The sequence below is a fragment of the Caloenas nicobarica genome, chromosome 26, assembly GCF_036013445.1.
Source record: "Caloenas nicobarica isolate bCalNic1 chromosome 26, bCalNic1.hap1, whole genome shotgun sequence".
NCBI lineage: Eukaryota > Metazoa > Chordata > Aves > Columbiformes > Columbidae > Caloenas > Caloenas nicobarica.
The window spans coordinates 5,212,349-5,227,508 of NC_088270.1; the positions used below are offsets into that span (position 1 = coordinate 5,212,349).

At 39.3% G+C, this 15,160-nt stretch overlaps 1 protein-coding gene across 1 annotated transcript; it reads right to left on the reverse strand.

Annotated features, from left to right (window-relative positions):
- Positions 1-292: 292 nt before the first annotated feature.
- On the reverse strand, positions 293-14,640 carry JHY (junctional cadherin complex regulator). Its single transcript, XM_065652188.1, has 8 exons — positions 14,619-14,640; positions 13,443-13,869; positions 10,908-11,415; positions 4,289-4,941; positions 3,227-3,488; positions 1,268-1,348; positions 1,024-1,149; positions 293-496 (listed from the first exon to the last, which is right to left on the reverse strand). Exons 1-8 carry the CDS (start codon positions 14,638-14,640, stop codon positions 293-295), a joined length of 2,283 nt encoding a protein of 760 aa, XP_065508260.1.
- Positions 14,641-15,160: the final 520 nt, after the last annotated feature.

Genomic DNA, 15,160 nt, shown 5'->3' on the forward strand with positions numbered 1-15,160 from the left:
AAAAAGGTCCAGCTGTGACAAGCCAACAGCTGATTAGTCTGAAAGATGCACCTGCTTGATCAGTTGATTTCACAGAAAAATAAAAACAGAGATGACTCTCTATTTAAAATGCTGTATATGCAACTGTTCACATTAAAAAAAATCAGGTATAGTAGAACTGATTCTAAAATTTAACAAACCTAACTCACTTCAATTTGAATGGAATGGCAAATCAAGATGTGATGGTCATAGCTCATAATTAAATAGTTCAGATATTTTTGCCTTGACGATATCCCTAATAATTTCAAAATACTTATAAGATATGAAGGGTTCTGAAAGCAGCTACAACTTGCTTCTCCTGCTCGTGTCTATTATGCAAAGTTTCCAAGGATGCAATTTGAGGTAAACTGTCTCCATTTAAAGTCTGTGGCAGAACTCTTTCCTCTTTCACCTCTTCATCTGATTGTCTTGCCGTGAAAGTCTTTGGTCTAGGAATCTTCTTAGCATATTCCAGTGCCTAAAACCATGAAAATCGGGGGAACTGATTAAGAGAAAGCTGACCAATATTTCCAAGATAATTTAAGTGTTTCTACGTGGAGTCAAATTAATAGTTCTCCTAAGTCCTGATCTTGTTTCTGACAGTGTTCAGTACTAGATGCTTCAGTGGTGACTGCGAGAAACCTCCGGCAGTGGGCTACATAACCCACCGCAAGACGATTTGCTTTCTGACACTTACTACTGGAGGCCGTGTTAGATAATGAAGCAATGTTTTTTCTTTAAAAAAGAAAAAGTAACACGCGGCTATTAAGTTTATAAACACTTTTTCCCTCAGTCTCATTAAGCTCTTGTCCTCAGTCGTAGCTTGTAGCAGGGAGTTTTGCAGGTTAATACTATAAGGATGTAAACTGTAGTCAGTTATTAAAAGGAAGATCAAAATAGAGAAACTATTTTAACCTACTGTGAGTTAAATTTACGCTTTTCCTTTTCTTTGTACAAAGTCCAGAATCTCTCCCTGAATGCATTGTAAAGGGACTCTGTTCTTACCTTCTGTCTTGACACTGAAGATATGACCTGGGGTTTTGTAGGTAAACTCTGAACTGAAGCAATGCTTTTCTTATTGTGTTCCTTAATTTGCTTTGCATATTCCTTTTGTTGCTTTAACTTCTCTTTCTGACAAAAGGAAAAGAGGATACACTTAATTAAATGTCTCAGCGGATCCACCTGTTCTCCTCTGCCCAAATTCACTTTGCACAACTGAAAAGCAGATCATATAAAAGGGACCACTTACTTTCTCTTTGATTGCTTCATAGTCAGGTCCAAGGCCTCCAAGCTTCACGTTTAGATTTATGTAGGCTTTCGAGCTACACGGCTGAAAAACAAACAGCAGTGATAGATTTTCCTTTATGTGATTTCACAGAGAGCGTAACTAAAGCAAGTCTTGTAGCGGACACCCAAGAGAAGAGCAGGATTCAACTTGCAGTCTCAGTCTCACCTCTGGAATGTCTCATTTTGAGGATGGTGACCAAAAAGATTGAGTTAATTGCACAAATCAAATTGCATTATATTTCCTTTGAATCTAAGCAGGTAATTGCCAATCATCCAAATCACAAAGCAATACTTTCTCAGTCAAAAATGATCTTTTGTGAGCTTTATTTTTAAACAGCTTAGAGTGAGCCATTTGAGTGCTATGACTCCAAAGAAACTGGTAAAGAGAAGCAGATAAAAGTACCTGAGTTTGGTGGTAAAAATATGAGGCAAACGTTATTAGCAATAGTAACCTTTCTTTGTTCTCAAAATTGCAATGGAAAATTGTTCACAGCCAGTTGAAGAATACATGCAAAGGCTTTGCAAGTGCATAGGGAAGACAGAAGATGAGTGACGGGTGATGCCACTGCAATACTTCATGACATTACTACAAAGACCCCAATACTTCCAGAATATTTGTAATCTCTTTCAAGAATATTAGATTAATTTTTACAAATGGACTATATTTTAAATACCTGTAAGTGGAAACTCATTATGATCAGCTCTATATTCATTTCAATCACAGAGTAACGCAGAAACACCAAGACATTTCTATATGCAAACCCCCCCTACATTTCTGCAAAGGACATGTTCAAGTTAAACTCAACTGCAAAGAAACTAGTTTGATACACTGAATTTTCCATTTGATGTTTCTTTGTGTCAGTTATCCCTTTCTTTTGTGAAATATTTACACTCAACTTTTAATTTAAGGTACTCTGAAGAGTTAACAATTTAGCCGTCTAAAACAGAATTAGTTGTATGACTGCATTTGTTTATTAGGAAAAGCTGGATTTTGCTGTGAAACATGAACAGTCTTATTCTCTGTGGCATTCCTCACATGAAGTGTGAGTAAGCTACTGAAAATACAGGATAGAAACAGCAGTTTGAACTCGGGGGAACGAAAGGGAAGGAAATCTGCCCTTCAGTTACTATCATAATCCAGCTAATTCTTCTTAGAGGCATTCAAGCAGCAACACACAAACTGCCTCCTAGATGAAACACATCAGTAATTATTCCAGCTTAGTTTGTCTGCCCTGAGACTCAGAGCTAACTTCTTAAACATTTAATTTGTCATGGACACACAGGGATATCTCTGTGCTGTTCCACTGCATCTGTGTTAACTGGTTACAGTATGAAACTGGACACACAGAAAAGACAAAAAGAACCAAGTTTTAATTAGGACCAAAATGGGATCATCAGGAGACTTGTAATAATGTTTATGCTGTTAGCTTTACAAATCCTCTAAGTTTGTCGTTGTTCAGTTCGATTCCCTTGGAAACCAAGAGATTTGAGTTGGATAGCAAATGAGCGTGACCAGGATAATGGTTTGCTCAGATCTGAGGCCTGGCTACCTGCTGCTTTCTACAAATAGCTTTATTCTAAATCATTTTATCACTGGATAACTTAAAGGACAAACACTGCTCTGTGTGTTCTTAGAGCTAATCAAGACTGGAAGTGACACAGGTGGTGGTGAACCGCCTTGCTCTTTAGACTAAAATGATTTTAGTGTCCATGTCCACTTTTGTTCCTTGGTTTTTAATACTCTGGGCAAGTCAGTGTGTATCAGTGCGCCCTCTGGAACAATGAAATATTCCCATTCTGTGTTGTGTTTTGCGTGTGTTTGTGTGTGTCTGAAGATCTTTGGATTATTAAGAAAAAGAAAATATTAATCAGAGGGGGAAATAGAAACGTAAAAACATGCAATCCACATCTATTTGCCTACCTTCGTGCTGACTTTAGGCTGGTTTTGCTTTTCCATTTGCATGATATATCCTTCTGAGTTGCTTCGGCTTATTTTCACTTGATTTCCTTCACCGCTTTCTGGAGCTACCTCTAAACCACTTTCGACCTGTGGGATTACAGGTGGAAGTAGGCTGAACAAGTGCCTGTCAGCTAGACGAGCTTCCGTCAAACGAGTGATTTCTTGGTGATGTCGCTCCATCGTTTGTGTAAACCGGGAGGTTGCACCAGGGGCTGTTGGTGAACTGTGAACAGAAGATTGAGAAAGCCTCAAAAAAGAAAGAGGGGGTAAAAAAAATATCATTTGTATACAGCAGAGAGCTCAACAAGCAATTTGTATGTGGCATGGTCCCTGCTCACAGAATATACGGGGAACTTGAAGATGGAAAGACGGGTATTTCACAATGACTGACTTTGCTCGCACCCAAGTGTGCGGAAACTGTTTAAATTAAATGGAAAAATTATATATGTGGAAACTTTCAGCCTGATTCAAAGCCAGCTTAAGATAACAAAAACTGCCTTTAAATGGCTTTGGATCAGGCTTGCTGAGGACTGAAAGAATTAATTGTCTATGTGAAATAAAACCTTCATTTTTAATAAGGCAGGTGAGATCCTACATAACTAAGGATTTTCATGCCTTTGCTCTGTGTAGTGAGCCCGAATTGGCACTGGAATGACTCTGGATGCTCAGCCTGCAAGGCAAGTTTTGATATAACTCTATGAAGCTCGCAGTAGATTTAGTTTATGTACAGTGGTCTTTGCCATCTATTTTTTAAACTTCACCTTTTAGCCTTTCAGAAGAAAACCTTCAGTTGTGGAAAATTCTATGTGCAGGAGAGCCTGGAGTTCAGAACTGTCCTTTTCCAATACCATATTTAAAAATCAATAGTTCTGATGAATCTTAAGTTAGTAGTAATCTCTAGTGGCAGGTTGGTAGCAAAATATTTTTATACTTAGGACTTTAAAACATTTTCTTGTCTTTTTCTATTTTTTTTCTGGGCATCATAGTGTTGTGATAATACCGTTTCAACACTTCTATCCTTACCATAAACTACTGATAGCGTAGTTTTGATATCTTTTATCCGCGTAAATTTGTCTTTTGCGGTCCTGAAGCGGTACTTGATTCTTCACCAATTCTTGAAAATTCGCATTAAAAGTAGATGAGATATTCCTCTGATTTGGATATGCTTGACCATTGGTACTGTCATCTCTTGCAAAAAGCTGCACAGGGGAAGGGCTGTATAAATGTCGCTGGTCATGTGGAAATCCATTTGGAGAATCACGCTGATATTTCTTGTTCTCCTTGCTGGTATATGCTGGATATATAACTTCTATGGGGTTAAATGTATGTAATGTTGGATGGAAAGGATAGGTAGATGTGGTGAAATCCCGATTAACAAAATGTCTTGAATTTGGGAAATTATTTAAGCAAGTATCTAAATCTGCTGCTGTATCAGTGTCAGGGCAAAGAGAAGGACTCGGACGCAGCCATTTCTGCAGTGCGCTGCTGTTGTCTTGCTCCATTCCCTGCATGGGACCAGGCCGAAATTCTGAGATATGGTGGTGACCGTGGTGCCGAGACTTAGGTTCTGCTGGTCTTCCTGGCGTTTTTTGGCTATCATTCCTTGGGAAAACTCTCCCTTTGAGACTCTGCTTGGATTTTATTTTATTTCTCTGGGACGACTTATTTTGCTGATCCTAAAACAAGTTATCAAAAGTGGGGTGAATTTCAGTAGTTGCTATTTTATATGTACATTAAAATCAACAATATACAAGTGTATGGGTAAGTTTGCACGTCACAATGTCTTTCATGTAGCTATTTCTTAGAATTCTACAAATTAACTGGTTAGCTGGTGTTTTAACTAGATTACGTTCTATGATTTTAATTCAGGACAACATTCTTATTTTAGACAGCCCTTAAATAGCTGTGCAGGTGACAGTGAAGTTGACTTCTGAGCATGTACTGAATTTTGAACAAGTGTTGATGTGGTGCCTTCAACAGGCCTGAACAGGTTGGCGTGCATAGTCATAGTCTCTTTAAAAATCAGGGACGTACGGAGCCAGCCACCCCTGCTTAATGTACACTCACGCCTAGAAGAGGTTTATACCAATGTTTTATTGGGCTGAATGAGTATTGCGATGGAAATCAGTTTTAAAAATGAGCTCTTAGCAGAGAGCGAAGTGTAAAAGGAAAAGCATCCATGTCCTGAAGTCTAAGAAATGACACTGTGGTAAATATGGAATGAGGTGCAAAAGTATGTGCCCTTAAATGACTACTTGTTTCTAATCCTGCAGACAAGTGGTAGCTCACTGTCAACCATCTGGGGAAAATGTTTCAACAATCAAATAGGCTCTTGGTTTTTATCTTCTCATGAAAGTAAACTGTACTAAATTTCAGGAAAAGATGGCTATGTACACTCAGTTAGATTGGTCCACAGTAGAAACAGTCTTATGTCAATGATTAAATGATTTAATTTCTAAACCAAGCATTCCTCTCTGTCGTATGTCCTGCAAAATATTATCCAAATGATAAGAAGCAATTTGAGAATTTAAGCACACCAGGACTACTGTCTTGAGCTAAATGACATACTCTAGAACTGGAGTTTATTTAAGATTTATTCCTTTCCAATTACAGCATCAGGTGCTGCCTGTTTTGAGGAAGGACATGGCTTTCCTTCTAGGGAATATACAAATCCATTCTCAGTCCATTTAATCTTTGTCAGTGCTAAAATCCTCCATTTCATCCTCCTGTCTCTCTAGGGTTCTTTTGTTAGCAACACTTGCAATCACTACGTAGCATATGCACTCAGAATAAATACTTAATGGTAGGTATTAAATCCACATATAGAGCAGAATGTTTTGGCAAAAGCTTTAGCATTGGGGAACCCTGACTCCTGGTGCCAAGAAGATGATTTGTTAGCTCGACCTCCGCTGTAACGATTAATGTTCTGGCACACTGTGCCACTGGTGGAAAGCACAAACTGCTGCCAAACTGGGACCAGGCCAATGTTTTCCCATTTAAATGGAATGAGCAGCCCTGTAAAGTACCTCCTTCATTGTGAAATTCTGTATATAAAGCACATCTCTCATAATGAATGGCAGCATAAAATCTTCTTTGTGTTTTACACAAGTGTACCTTCCAGTCTTAAGTGAACAGCGGGGAATTTAAACCGTATTCCTGAATTACTTCAAATACTTGTACTACAAAGATAGTAACTAAGTTTGCCAACAATAAATCCAGTAGGCTTGAAGTTCTGGTTCTGAAGTTCTTGGTTTTGCATCAGTGATGATAACCTGGTCTCTTTTATTGCTGCAAAGACTATCCCAGGTTTGACAGGCCAGCATAAAAGACATCTATAGTTTTACGTGTACAGAGAAGGTCAGTGCAACTTTTTCTAGTTTATGGTAACCCCTTGATGTTCATGGGGAATGCAGCAGTAGTTAAGTTCTAGCTCAGAATCCTCATGAACCATCAAACACGACCATGTACTAGTCTGTGCTTTTACATCAACCAAATCATGTTCTAAATAGATAAGATTCTTTGAGCTCAGAATTTCTTGAGATTTGGGATCTATTTTGACTTAAAATAATTCAGTATATAAAGCAGCATATGTGTTAAATTTTGGAGATTATCTACTGATATATATCTAAGGATTTATTGTCAGTAATTGATACTTTAAAAGTAAGGAGATTACAGCTTTAAATATTCTAACTTCAACGCTTTTACATATATTTCAATTATCATGTTATACTGAAAAAGAACCTTGAGCTGCTGTGATTTCAGGTACCATTTGTCTTCAGGCTCCATTTTCACAGTCTGGAATGGCAGGACACTCTGAACTGGTTCCTCATCAACAGTCTTAGGATCTGCAACCTAAAACCCAAGAATGTTTACGGTCACAGTCCAAACAGATGGAAGGATTTTAAAGTCTTGGGGAAAGACTGAGAAATAATTTGCCTCCTCTTAAAGCTAAAACACTAAAGTTAGGCATTGTATACTAGATAATAAGAAAATGAACGGCTAAAAGAGAAAATCAAAAAGGAAGCAAAAATGCAGTTAAGAGTGGTATGGTAGTATGGAGTATTCCTTCTACTTCTAAGAAGAAGAGAGGACAAGAAAATTGCAGGAAGTATGCAGCACAGAAATGTACTTGTAACTCTTCAATGTCTGACTTTCTCCATTTATATGAGAGCCAGTGGGTGCATCTAATGACAGAAAAGCAACTAGAGAATCATAATTGTCCAAGCAATCAGCCAGTGTACCAAGATATTGATAGATGACATACACCATAGCAAGGTTTTGAACAATAGAGTCATGCGGAAAAAGATGGCAAAATGCAGTAATGTTGGTAGAAAAGTACAAGGAGTAGTTGCAGAAATAAAACATCTAATACACACAGCCTGGGAACAATATCAAACAGCTTGTGCAAAATAGCAAGCCTGCAAACAAGAGGAACATCCTCATATGGCCACAGTTACGGTAGCATGATGGCTGGAAATCAAATTTGAGCAATTTTTTGAGAGTGGCTGCTGGCACTACAGATTTCAAAGCCAAGAGATACCCTTGTAAATATGGCAATAATGAAAATCTTTCTTGAAAGTGTGTATTTTTTTCCCAAGCTATAAAACTCCACAAAAAACAATGATGCTTTATTTATAGTAGTGTTGTCCCAAATTATCCTGCTAAGTACTATAGCAGGCGTGACACTGGCTAACTCAGGAGAACTTGCACTGAGAAGGTATTTGTGACCAGGAGAATTATTAACTGAAAATGGTGAAATCAGCATGAAGGAAGTGTTAAATCCTTCCGCAGAGCTGAGCCTCTCATCTTTGGGGGTGAGAGATTAGGGCAACTAGGGAAAGGTAGGCTTTCTGGTGATCTTATTGCTTCAAATGGCAATGCAGATGCTATTCGTTGTGAGTAGAAATGTTCCCAAATTAAAAGTTAGCACAGAGGTTTCCTGAACTGTGAATCGATACAGCTTTGCAGTCAGTAAGACGTTTTTGGTGGAGCCAACTGACTCACTGTATTGATAGTTTACTGGGCAGGTAAAGCATACTTCTACATTATCTCTTTGAAAGAGGAACAGGACACAACCTCTGCCAGCATTTTTTGTGAACTATTCTATTAATACCAATCAAATTGAGAAAATGATCAAATGAAATTGCATTTTGAGAATCATAAGCTGTGTAATGCCTATTCTGTTAAATTGAGGCCCATAATTGCTTCTCTACTGAAAAGATACAACAAAGACAGCAATCATGGCATGTCATTATCCCAGACTAGAAAACCGGCCTTTGCAGTGAGGACTTCAAAGGCTTGTGGTTCTCGAATTGCATTTGGCTGCTATTGTTGAAGCGCAGGCAATCTTGATTAGGTGTTTACACTGAGGTAAGGCGCAGTGCACAGAGAGTCTGAGTGCCTTGGTCTAGAGCCATTAAAAAATTGTACATTATGTTCCTTGCTTTGAAGTAAGGGGCTTGTAGGTAGGAAAGTAACTCATATTGAGTACAGCTGAGCTAGATTGGGCCACTACTCCTCTCTCTTCCTCTCTGTCTCTCTCTCTCAAAGAAACTCATCATCAGGTTCTTAAAGAATCAGGCAACACTGCAAAGAACTTTATGCTTTATAAAATGCTATATAAATTAGTAAATACACAGATCAACACACATTTGTGGTATGTTTTGGTACATCTAGCCTGCTGCCTGTATGCACACAGATAGCTGTAAATCTTGCAAGAATGAGGCTACAAATACTTTACCTAATGTTATGTCAGTTGAAAACAAGCTGTATGCAAAGTACTTCAATGTAAACGCTAGTTCATTACCACAGCACCTGTCAGCCAACAGCGATCATACTAATAAAAGCAGCTTCAACATCCTGCAAAGCTCAAAATCATCCCGTTTAGGAAGAACCAGCATTCAGAATGTGTTTGAGCACTCCAGCAGAAGACATGTGGCTTGTTTGCTTCTTCTCATACTTGGTGGTTTTGCACTTTTGATACAGTTTTCCAGGCGAGGTGACCAAAGCTGGCTCATGGACTGACTCTGGTCATCAAGATGTTTCCATTGGGCCATCTTTCACGCCCCTCCAACAAGATGGAGCAATGGATGTCTCAGTTAAGAACAAGAGAGGTAAGTACTTCTTCCTACACCTATTTGCAGAAAATACAAAGGTAGCTGACAGTGATGCTGCTGCAGCTGTGTCAACTTGTCGAGGAAAGAAACACACCTTTCTACATGCATGCTGCCTGGCTCCTGCTATCTCACAGCTCTGCTCTCCCCATGGCTACTTTAGCAATGTAATCTTAGTCCTGATTTTAACACATTTTTTAATTACATATCTTCGAATAGTGTCTACACAATGAAGTCCTGATCCCTGGCTCCAATACTTACATATGAAACATTTTCAGAATTCCCCAAATAGTAAACATAATCATATCAACACAGCTTTCATTAGCATCAATCTACACTAATTATTTTTACCATCAACCGAATTATAGCTGAAAAAAAATAAGTGCTCTTAATAGCTCTGCTAGAAAAAAGCTTGTCCACCGCCACACTCATTGTAATGTAGTCAGCAGATGCCCTCTAGTGTTGTGTCAACTGTTCATTAGCCTTGGAAAATGTGTCACTTGAAGCAGAAAGTCTCTGTAGTTTTGCAAGTTAAGAATTTTCTATGCTACAGCTCGTGGAATGATTCAATGACTCCCACCTTCCCATTATGCATAATAAGTAGCAAGTAAAAGCAACAAACTCATGTATAATCGTTCATTAGGAACTGTAATTACATTTCCACTTAATCCTTAATACAAGTTGGCTGACATTTTGCAGTCAATCACAAGAAAGCTGGGCCCTTCAAATCCGAGTACTCCGCATGACTGCTGCCTGCTGACTGATTTCAAATAAATCTTTGGGCTGGCTGTGAAAGCAAGCAGGGGGAAAGGGTTGTCTGACCACCCAAATCTAACACGTATTTCTTGGATATGCCTACATGTGTGACCCTAAATAACAGAGATAAGGAAGAGTGCGCATGGCCCTTGCAGGCAGCATGACCACAATGTGTTTTCTGGTTTTTAATCATACCTTCTGATGCACTTTTTTATTATGACTAATGTGAGTGGAAGAACACTAATACAGCTTTTTAAGCCAAACGGTGGCATCAAGGTTTCCTACTGCAGTTAAAAAAATGGTGAGTGTTCTGCTATTAGAAGCAATTTGCATTTGCTGCCTTGAACAAAACTTGGAATATGGTATTAGCAGAGATAATCATGTTGGCCAAGCAGAGAAAAACCAGAGGCAGCAAAAAAAGAACCACCGATACGGTGCAATGTAGATCCCATAGGAAGGGAGACAGTATTTGTTTAGCATAAAGATCAAAAACTAGTGAGAGAGTACATCTTTGACATGCTTCATGGCCAAAAATACAGGTAGCTTAACTAGGCTTGTGACAAGGCCATCACCAGGGTTGTGAGTAACCGAGCACTTGTCAATTATTCCATAAAGGGTGAACAAGATTCTCACTGGAAATCGTAAGTTATCAGTTGTGTGATAGACTGTGAATCTACTTACCTTCTCTGCAAACCTGACCATGCAGCTATTTAGTTTTAACACTAGACGGTCCTCAGTTTATATCAATTAGGAAACATGTAAAAATTACCTACCTGCTCTTGAAGAACAACTTCTTGCTTTTTAGCGTGTAATTGAAGATAGGAATTTGTCTTCCCTGAACGTAATCCTAAAGTCCGTTTATTCTGTTCCACAAAGTCTTTTTTTTGTCTTCCAGGTCGATCTTCTCGAATCTGAAGAGAAAACGCGCTGCCATATGTACTGGGACTATGTTTGAAATGACAGCCATCTGCAGATTCCTTCCCTTTGGTATGTAGCCTAAGAGATTCACTGCTGATCACAGCATTTAGTTCATGAAAGCTTCGTAATTCTGTACCTGTACCAAAATCTGAGAAGGAATCTCGTGACCTTGCCTCCTGTTGATACATTTCTTCTGGGGAGCCATTGGAATGGAGGTAAAATGAATCTTGTGAGAAGTCCACACTGCTTCCTCCAGCAACTTGACATGATTTTTCTGCCTCCGAAAATTCTGCTGCCTTTTTTATGTTCTTCCAGTTAGGATTGTATCTCAGGCTGAGATATTTGTCCACAGACTGTTGTTTCCTATTTAAGAAAGAAACACAAAATTATTTATGTAAAAAATCAGTTATTCCAGTGTGCAATTTCAGCCAACAAATGTCCTGCAAATATGGTCAACGGAATTATTTCAGTGCATAAAGTATGGCAATTTGTGGGATTGGGATCAGAGAACAGTTTTATCAAACATTTTTTAGCAGAAAATTTAGGCAGGACCTCATCTTCATTTTTAAATGTAATTACCTCCAACAGGAGAAAACCAACTGCAGGAAGGAGCCAAATACATACAAATTGGCTTCCAGGAGATATGTGGGCAGTGGCAGGAGTAAGGACAGTGGGAGGAAAAGCTTTTCACACTGTTTTTTCTTAACTGGACCTGCAGTATGGTTCTGGTTTCTTGGGCACTGACAAATGGTCAAGCCTTTCAGAGTGACATTTATAGGCACTGAAACCCGGTTGACTCTTCAGCCCCTACTAGAAGAAATGTACTGATCCGCTGGACTCTCCAAACTGTGGCATAGTGCATGATGTTAACATTTCCATAAATCATGTATTCTTCCTTTCTAAATTAGTTACATGCCTATGCCTATATTTTAAGTGGCTCCTAATAAGAAAAATAATGTGTTTCTCTGGCAATGCTTTTCATTTCAGGTAAGCATTGGTGCCACAGTATTCTGTACACCAGAGATCAGATGATTTACACTGGTGAAAACATTATTATTCCTAGTTGCCATACACCACAGGTAAACAGAAATAGGTGACCATATTTTGAAGTGAGTACAGAAATATGTGATATAATTGCAATGATTCAAACGATGGAGTATAATGCTAAAGAGTTCTATTGTGCGGAAACGTGTGCACAGCAGCCCGATTGTATTATGCAGGCCAGGTCACCGCACAGGAACAAAATGAGTGTGAAGAGCCCCTTCACCTCTAATCATCTGCAGACAAAAAGTGCATCTTTTATTCCTCCCCCCGACTTGATATAAAGGTTAGATGGACTCCGTACTCATCAACAAAAGTGTTGTATGCAGACAACAGATGCAGCGTTTCCTCTTCAAATTCCGAGGTTAGTAATGGATGTAGAGAGGGGGTTTCATATGTATATGCTGTGATATTTGCTCTGGTTAATGGACTGTGTTTGAGTACTTACTAGGCTAAGTTCAAACAAAATAAAATCAAATTTCCATTTAATGAAGAGCCTCACATTCAACACAGTATTCAGTCAAAAAAATTACTAAAAATTAGAGCATGTTTCTAGTACAATTAACATCATTTGCACTCACAATAAAATATTCAATAACTGGCCATTTTGCCTGTTGAGGAGGTGAATAAAAGCATGCTATTAATCATTTAGCCTTCATTTGTTTGTAATTTTATTTTAAGTAGACAATTAAATTGAAACTGCACATTATTATTACTTCAGCTTTAATTTAATCCCTTTAAACTTGAGAATTATTCCCAATTTATACAGTGTTAAACCTTTTACGCATATGACAGCAAATCAGATTTCGTTTTACGTACCAAGTGAACACTTTCTAAAGAATGTTTAAAGGTGACAGTAACCCTGAAATTTTTAATTTTAGTTTTATACAGCTATAAGGACAAAACTGCATTTATTCAACCCACCAATTTTTGCCTCTAAAGAAGTGGCCTTGTTTGTTCAGCACAGGTCTTTCTGTTAGGAATGAAAAGAGGATGTGTTGGCACTGGTTCTGCTTTTCTTTCTGGTCCTTTCTCATAGCCCAGCTCCAGAAACCCTCTAGTCCATGATCTTAGTGCTGCTGCACCACCCCAAGGTCTGACAGTTCCATCTCATCCTCCTACACTGGTGGTTTAGCCAGTAAAACAGTTGCGGCAGTGTTGGAGAAATGCGTGTAATGAGTGTGGCTAAGATGAAACAGCACATCTTTGTGTGTAACTAAGTCCGTAGGTGCTCTTAATAGCACTTTGGCAATATAAACTGGTCTTGAATATGTCATATATATTCTGAGGAGCATAAAATTTGAAGTGTCAGAACCATTCTACTCATCTACTAAAATCCTATGCCTTACCTTCCACTGCCAACATTCTTTTGTGTTTCATTTGTATATTGATTTGTGTCACACTCAGCCCCTTCTTGTTCTTTTAAACTCTCTTCCTCCAAACTGTCTTCTTCTAAGCTGTCATTCTCTAGCTCATCGGAACACAGTCCTACCAGCTCTTCATTTTCACGAATCCGCTGCTGGAGTTCTATCTGATACTGTCTCTCCTGCACAAGGCTTTCGAAATCAGAGTCTTGGGAGTCACGCAGGCTGGAGGTGAAGCCCCCTTTGCTTGCAGATGGCCTTTTCCGATTTGCAGGGTGGAAATCTGGTTGCGTGAGTATGCCCTGAGGAAAATCTTTTTTACTCATGTTGCAAGTGTGTGGAGAAGAAACTGAAGTATACTTCGTATCTGAAGAATTAACTCCATGTTTTGCACCAATGGTGTACACCAGCCCTGTATTTGGAAAACATCAGAGTAAAAATAAAAAGGTTGTTCACTCTATGATAATGATTATTTTTGTTAAAAGCTGGAATAGTGGGTAGTATCAATGGCTTAGGTTTGGAATTTGATCTTTTATATTAAAACAATTATTTTTCTCATCAGTTACACTGATTTTCCTTTAAGCAGTTAATATCAAGGTCCCGATGCAGCAAATACATGACTTATTACTATGAAGAGTATCTAGTACTAGTATCTAGTACTATCTAACTACAATTTGAGTAGTAACAAAGCTAATAATATATAAACAGCTTATGAAAAAGAAAATTAAGCTAAGACAAAGCAACAAAACTTTATCTGTTAATTTTTGAGACGTAAAAGAAATCTTATGCGTTCTTTTCATTCAACTTTATATCATCTTGACATGTAAGCTATCAGCAAGAAAGTGTGTGACAGAACACCGTGAAAAGAACTGGAACACTTAAATTAGAGAAAGAGTTTCTTTTCATTTGATTGCATTTAAATGTTCATAAGTCATTTGCACCACCAGATACTTCCAAGAGGAATTGTCTGGAAGGACAGAGGCAGCAGAAATGCACATTAGTCAGTCACATCCCGACCCAGCCCTTTAAGGGTACTTGGTGAGTTTCACTTTAGCACGCGGGCAACTGTTGAGATACGGAAATGCAAAATATAACTTCTAATTTTTCAGGGTTGCCACTGCTTGTCGCACGCGAGTTTACCCTCTGGGAGGCCTTTGTCACTTGGGCGGCCGCCGGTGTCCATCGCTCCGGTCACATCACCCCACCGAGGCGTGGTCCGTGGCCCGGGAGCCCCTCAACCCGCCTGAGGGAAGCCTCGCCCCCAAATCCCCTCGCCCTGTCCCCTCGCCCCCCCAAATCCCCTCGCCCTGTCCCCTCACTGGTCCCAGTTCTGCCCCAAGGCCTCCTCCCCAGCCCCCGTTGCCATGGCTACAGCGGCGGACGCCGCGCCGCACCTACCAAGGGTGAGGGCGGCGGGGGGAGCGCGTCCCCCCCCGCCCGCGGGGAGCGTGGTAGCGCCCGGGCTGGGCGGAGCCACTTTCCACCTGAAAATGGAATTATTTCCAGGAGTCGCCTCACGGGCTTTTGTTTAATTCGGTATTCGAAACCAGTTTTGAGCATTTTTCTTAATTCTGGTGGGAAATGATAATCTCCAATGAGGAAAATAAATACAGCTTTCTATTGTGTATTTCCTTTATTTTAGGAATTCAGTTTTATCTTTCTGCAACAGCAAAGGTTCCTGGTGATAGCATCGCGGGGCTCTG

Excerpts from the sequence above, each read along its gene's own strand:
- JHY (XM_065652188.1), bottom strand. The coding sequence starts at position 14,640 with ATGGACACCGGCGGCCGCCCAA. Across the intron at positions 3,489-4,288 it reads TACGCTATCAGTAGTTTATG|TTCACCAACAGCCCCTGGTG; the intron begins GTAAGGATAGAA and ends TTCTGTTCACAG. Across the intron at positions 497-1,023 it reads CTTCAGTGTCAAGACAGAAG|GCACTGGAATATGCTAAGAA; the intron begins GTAAGAACAGAG and ends TCATGGTTTTAG.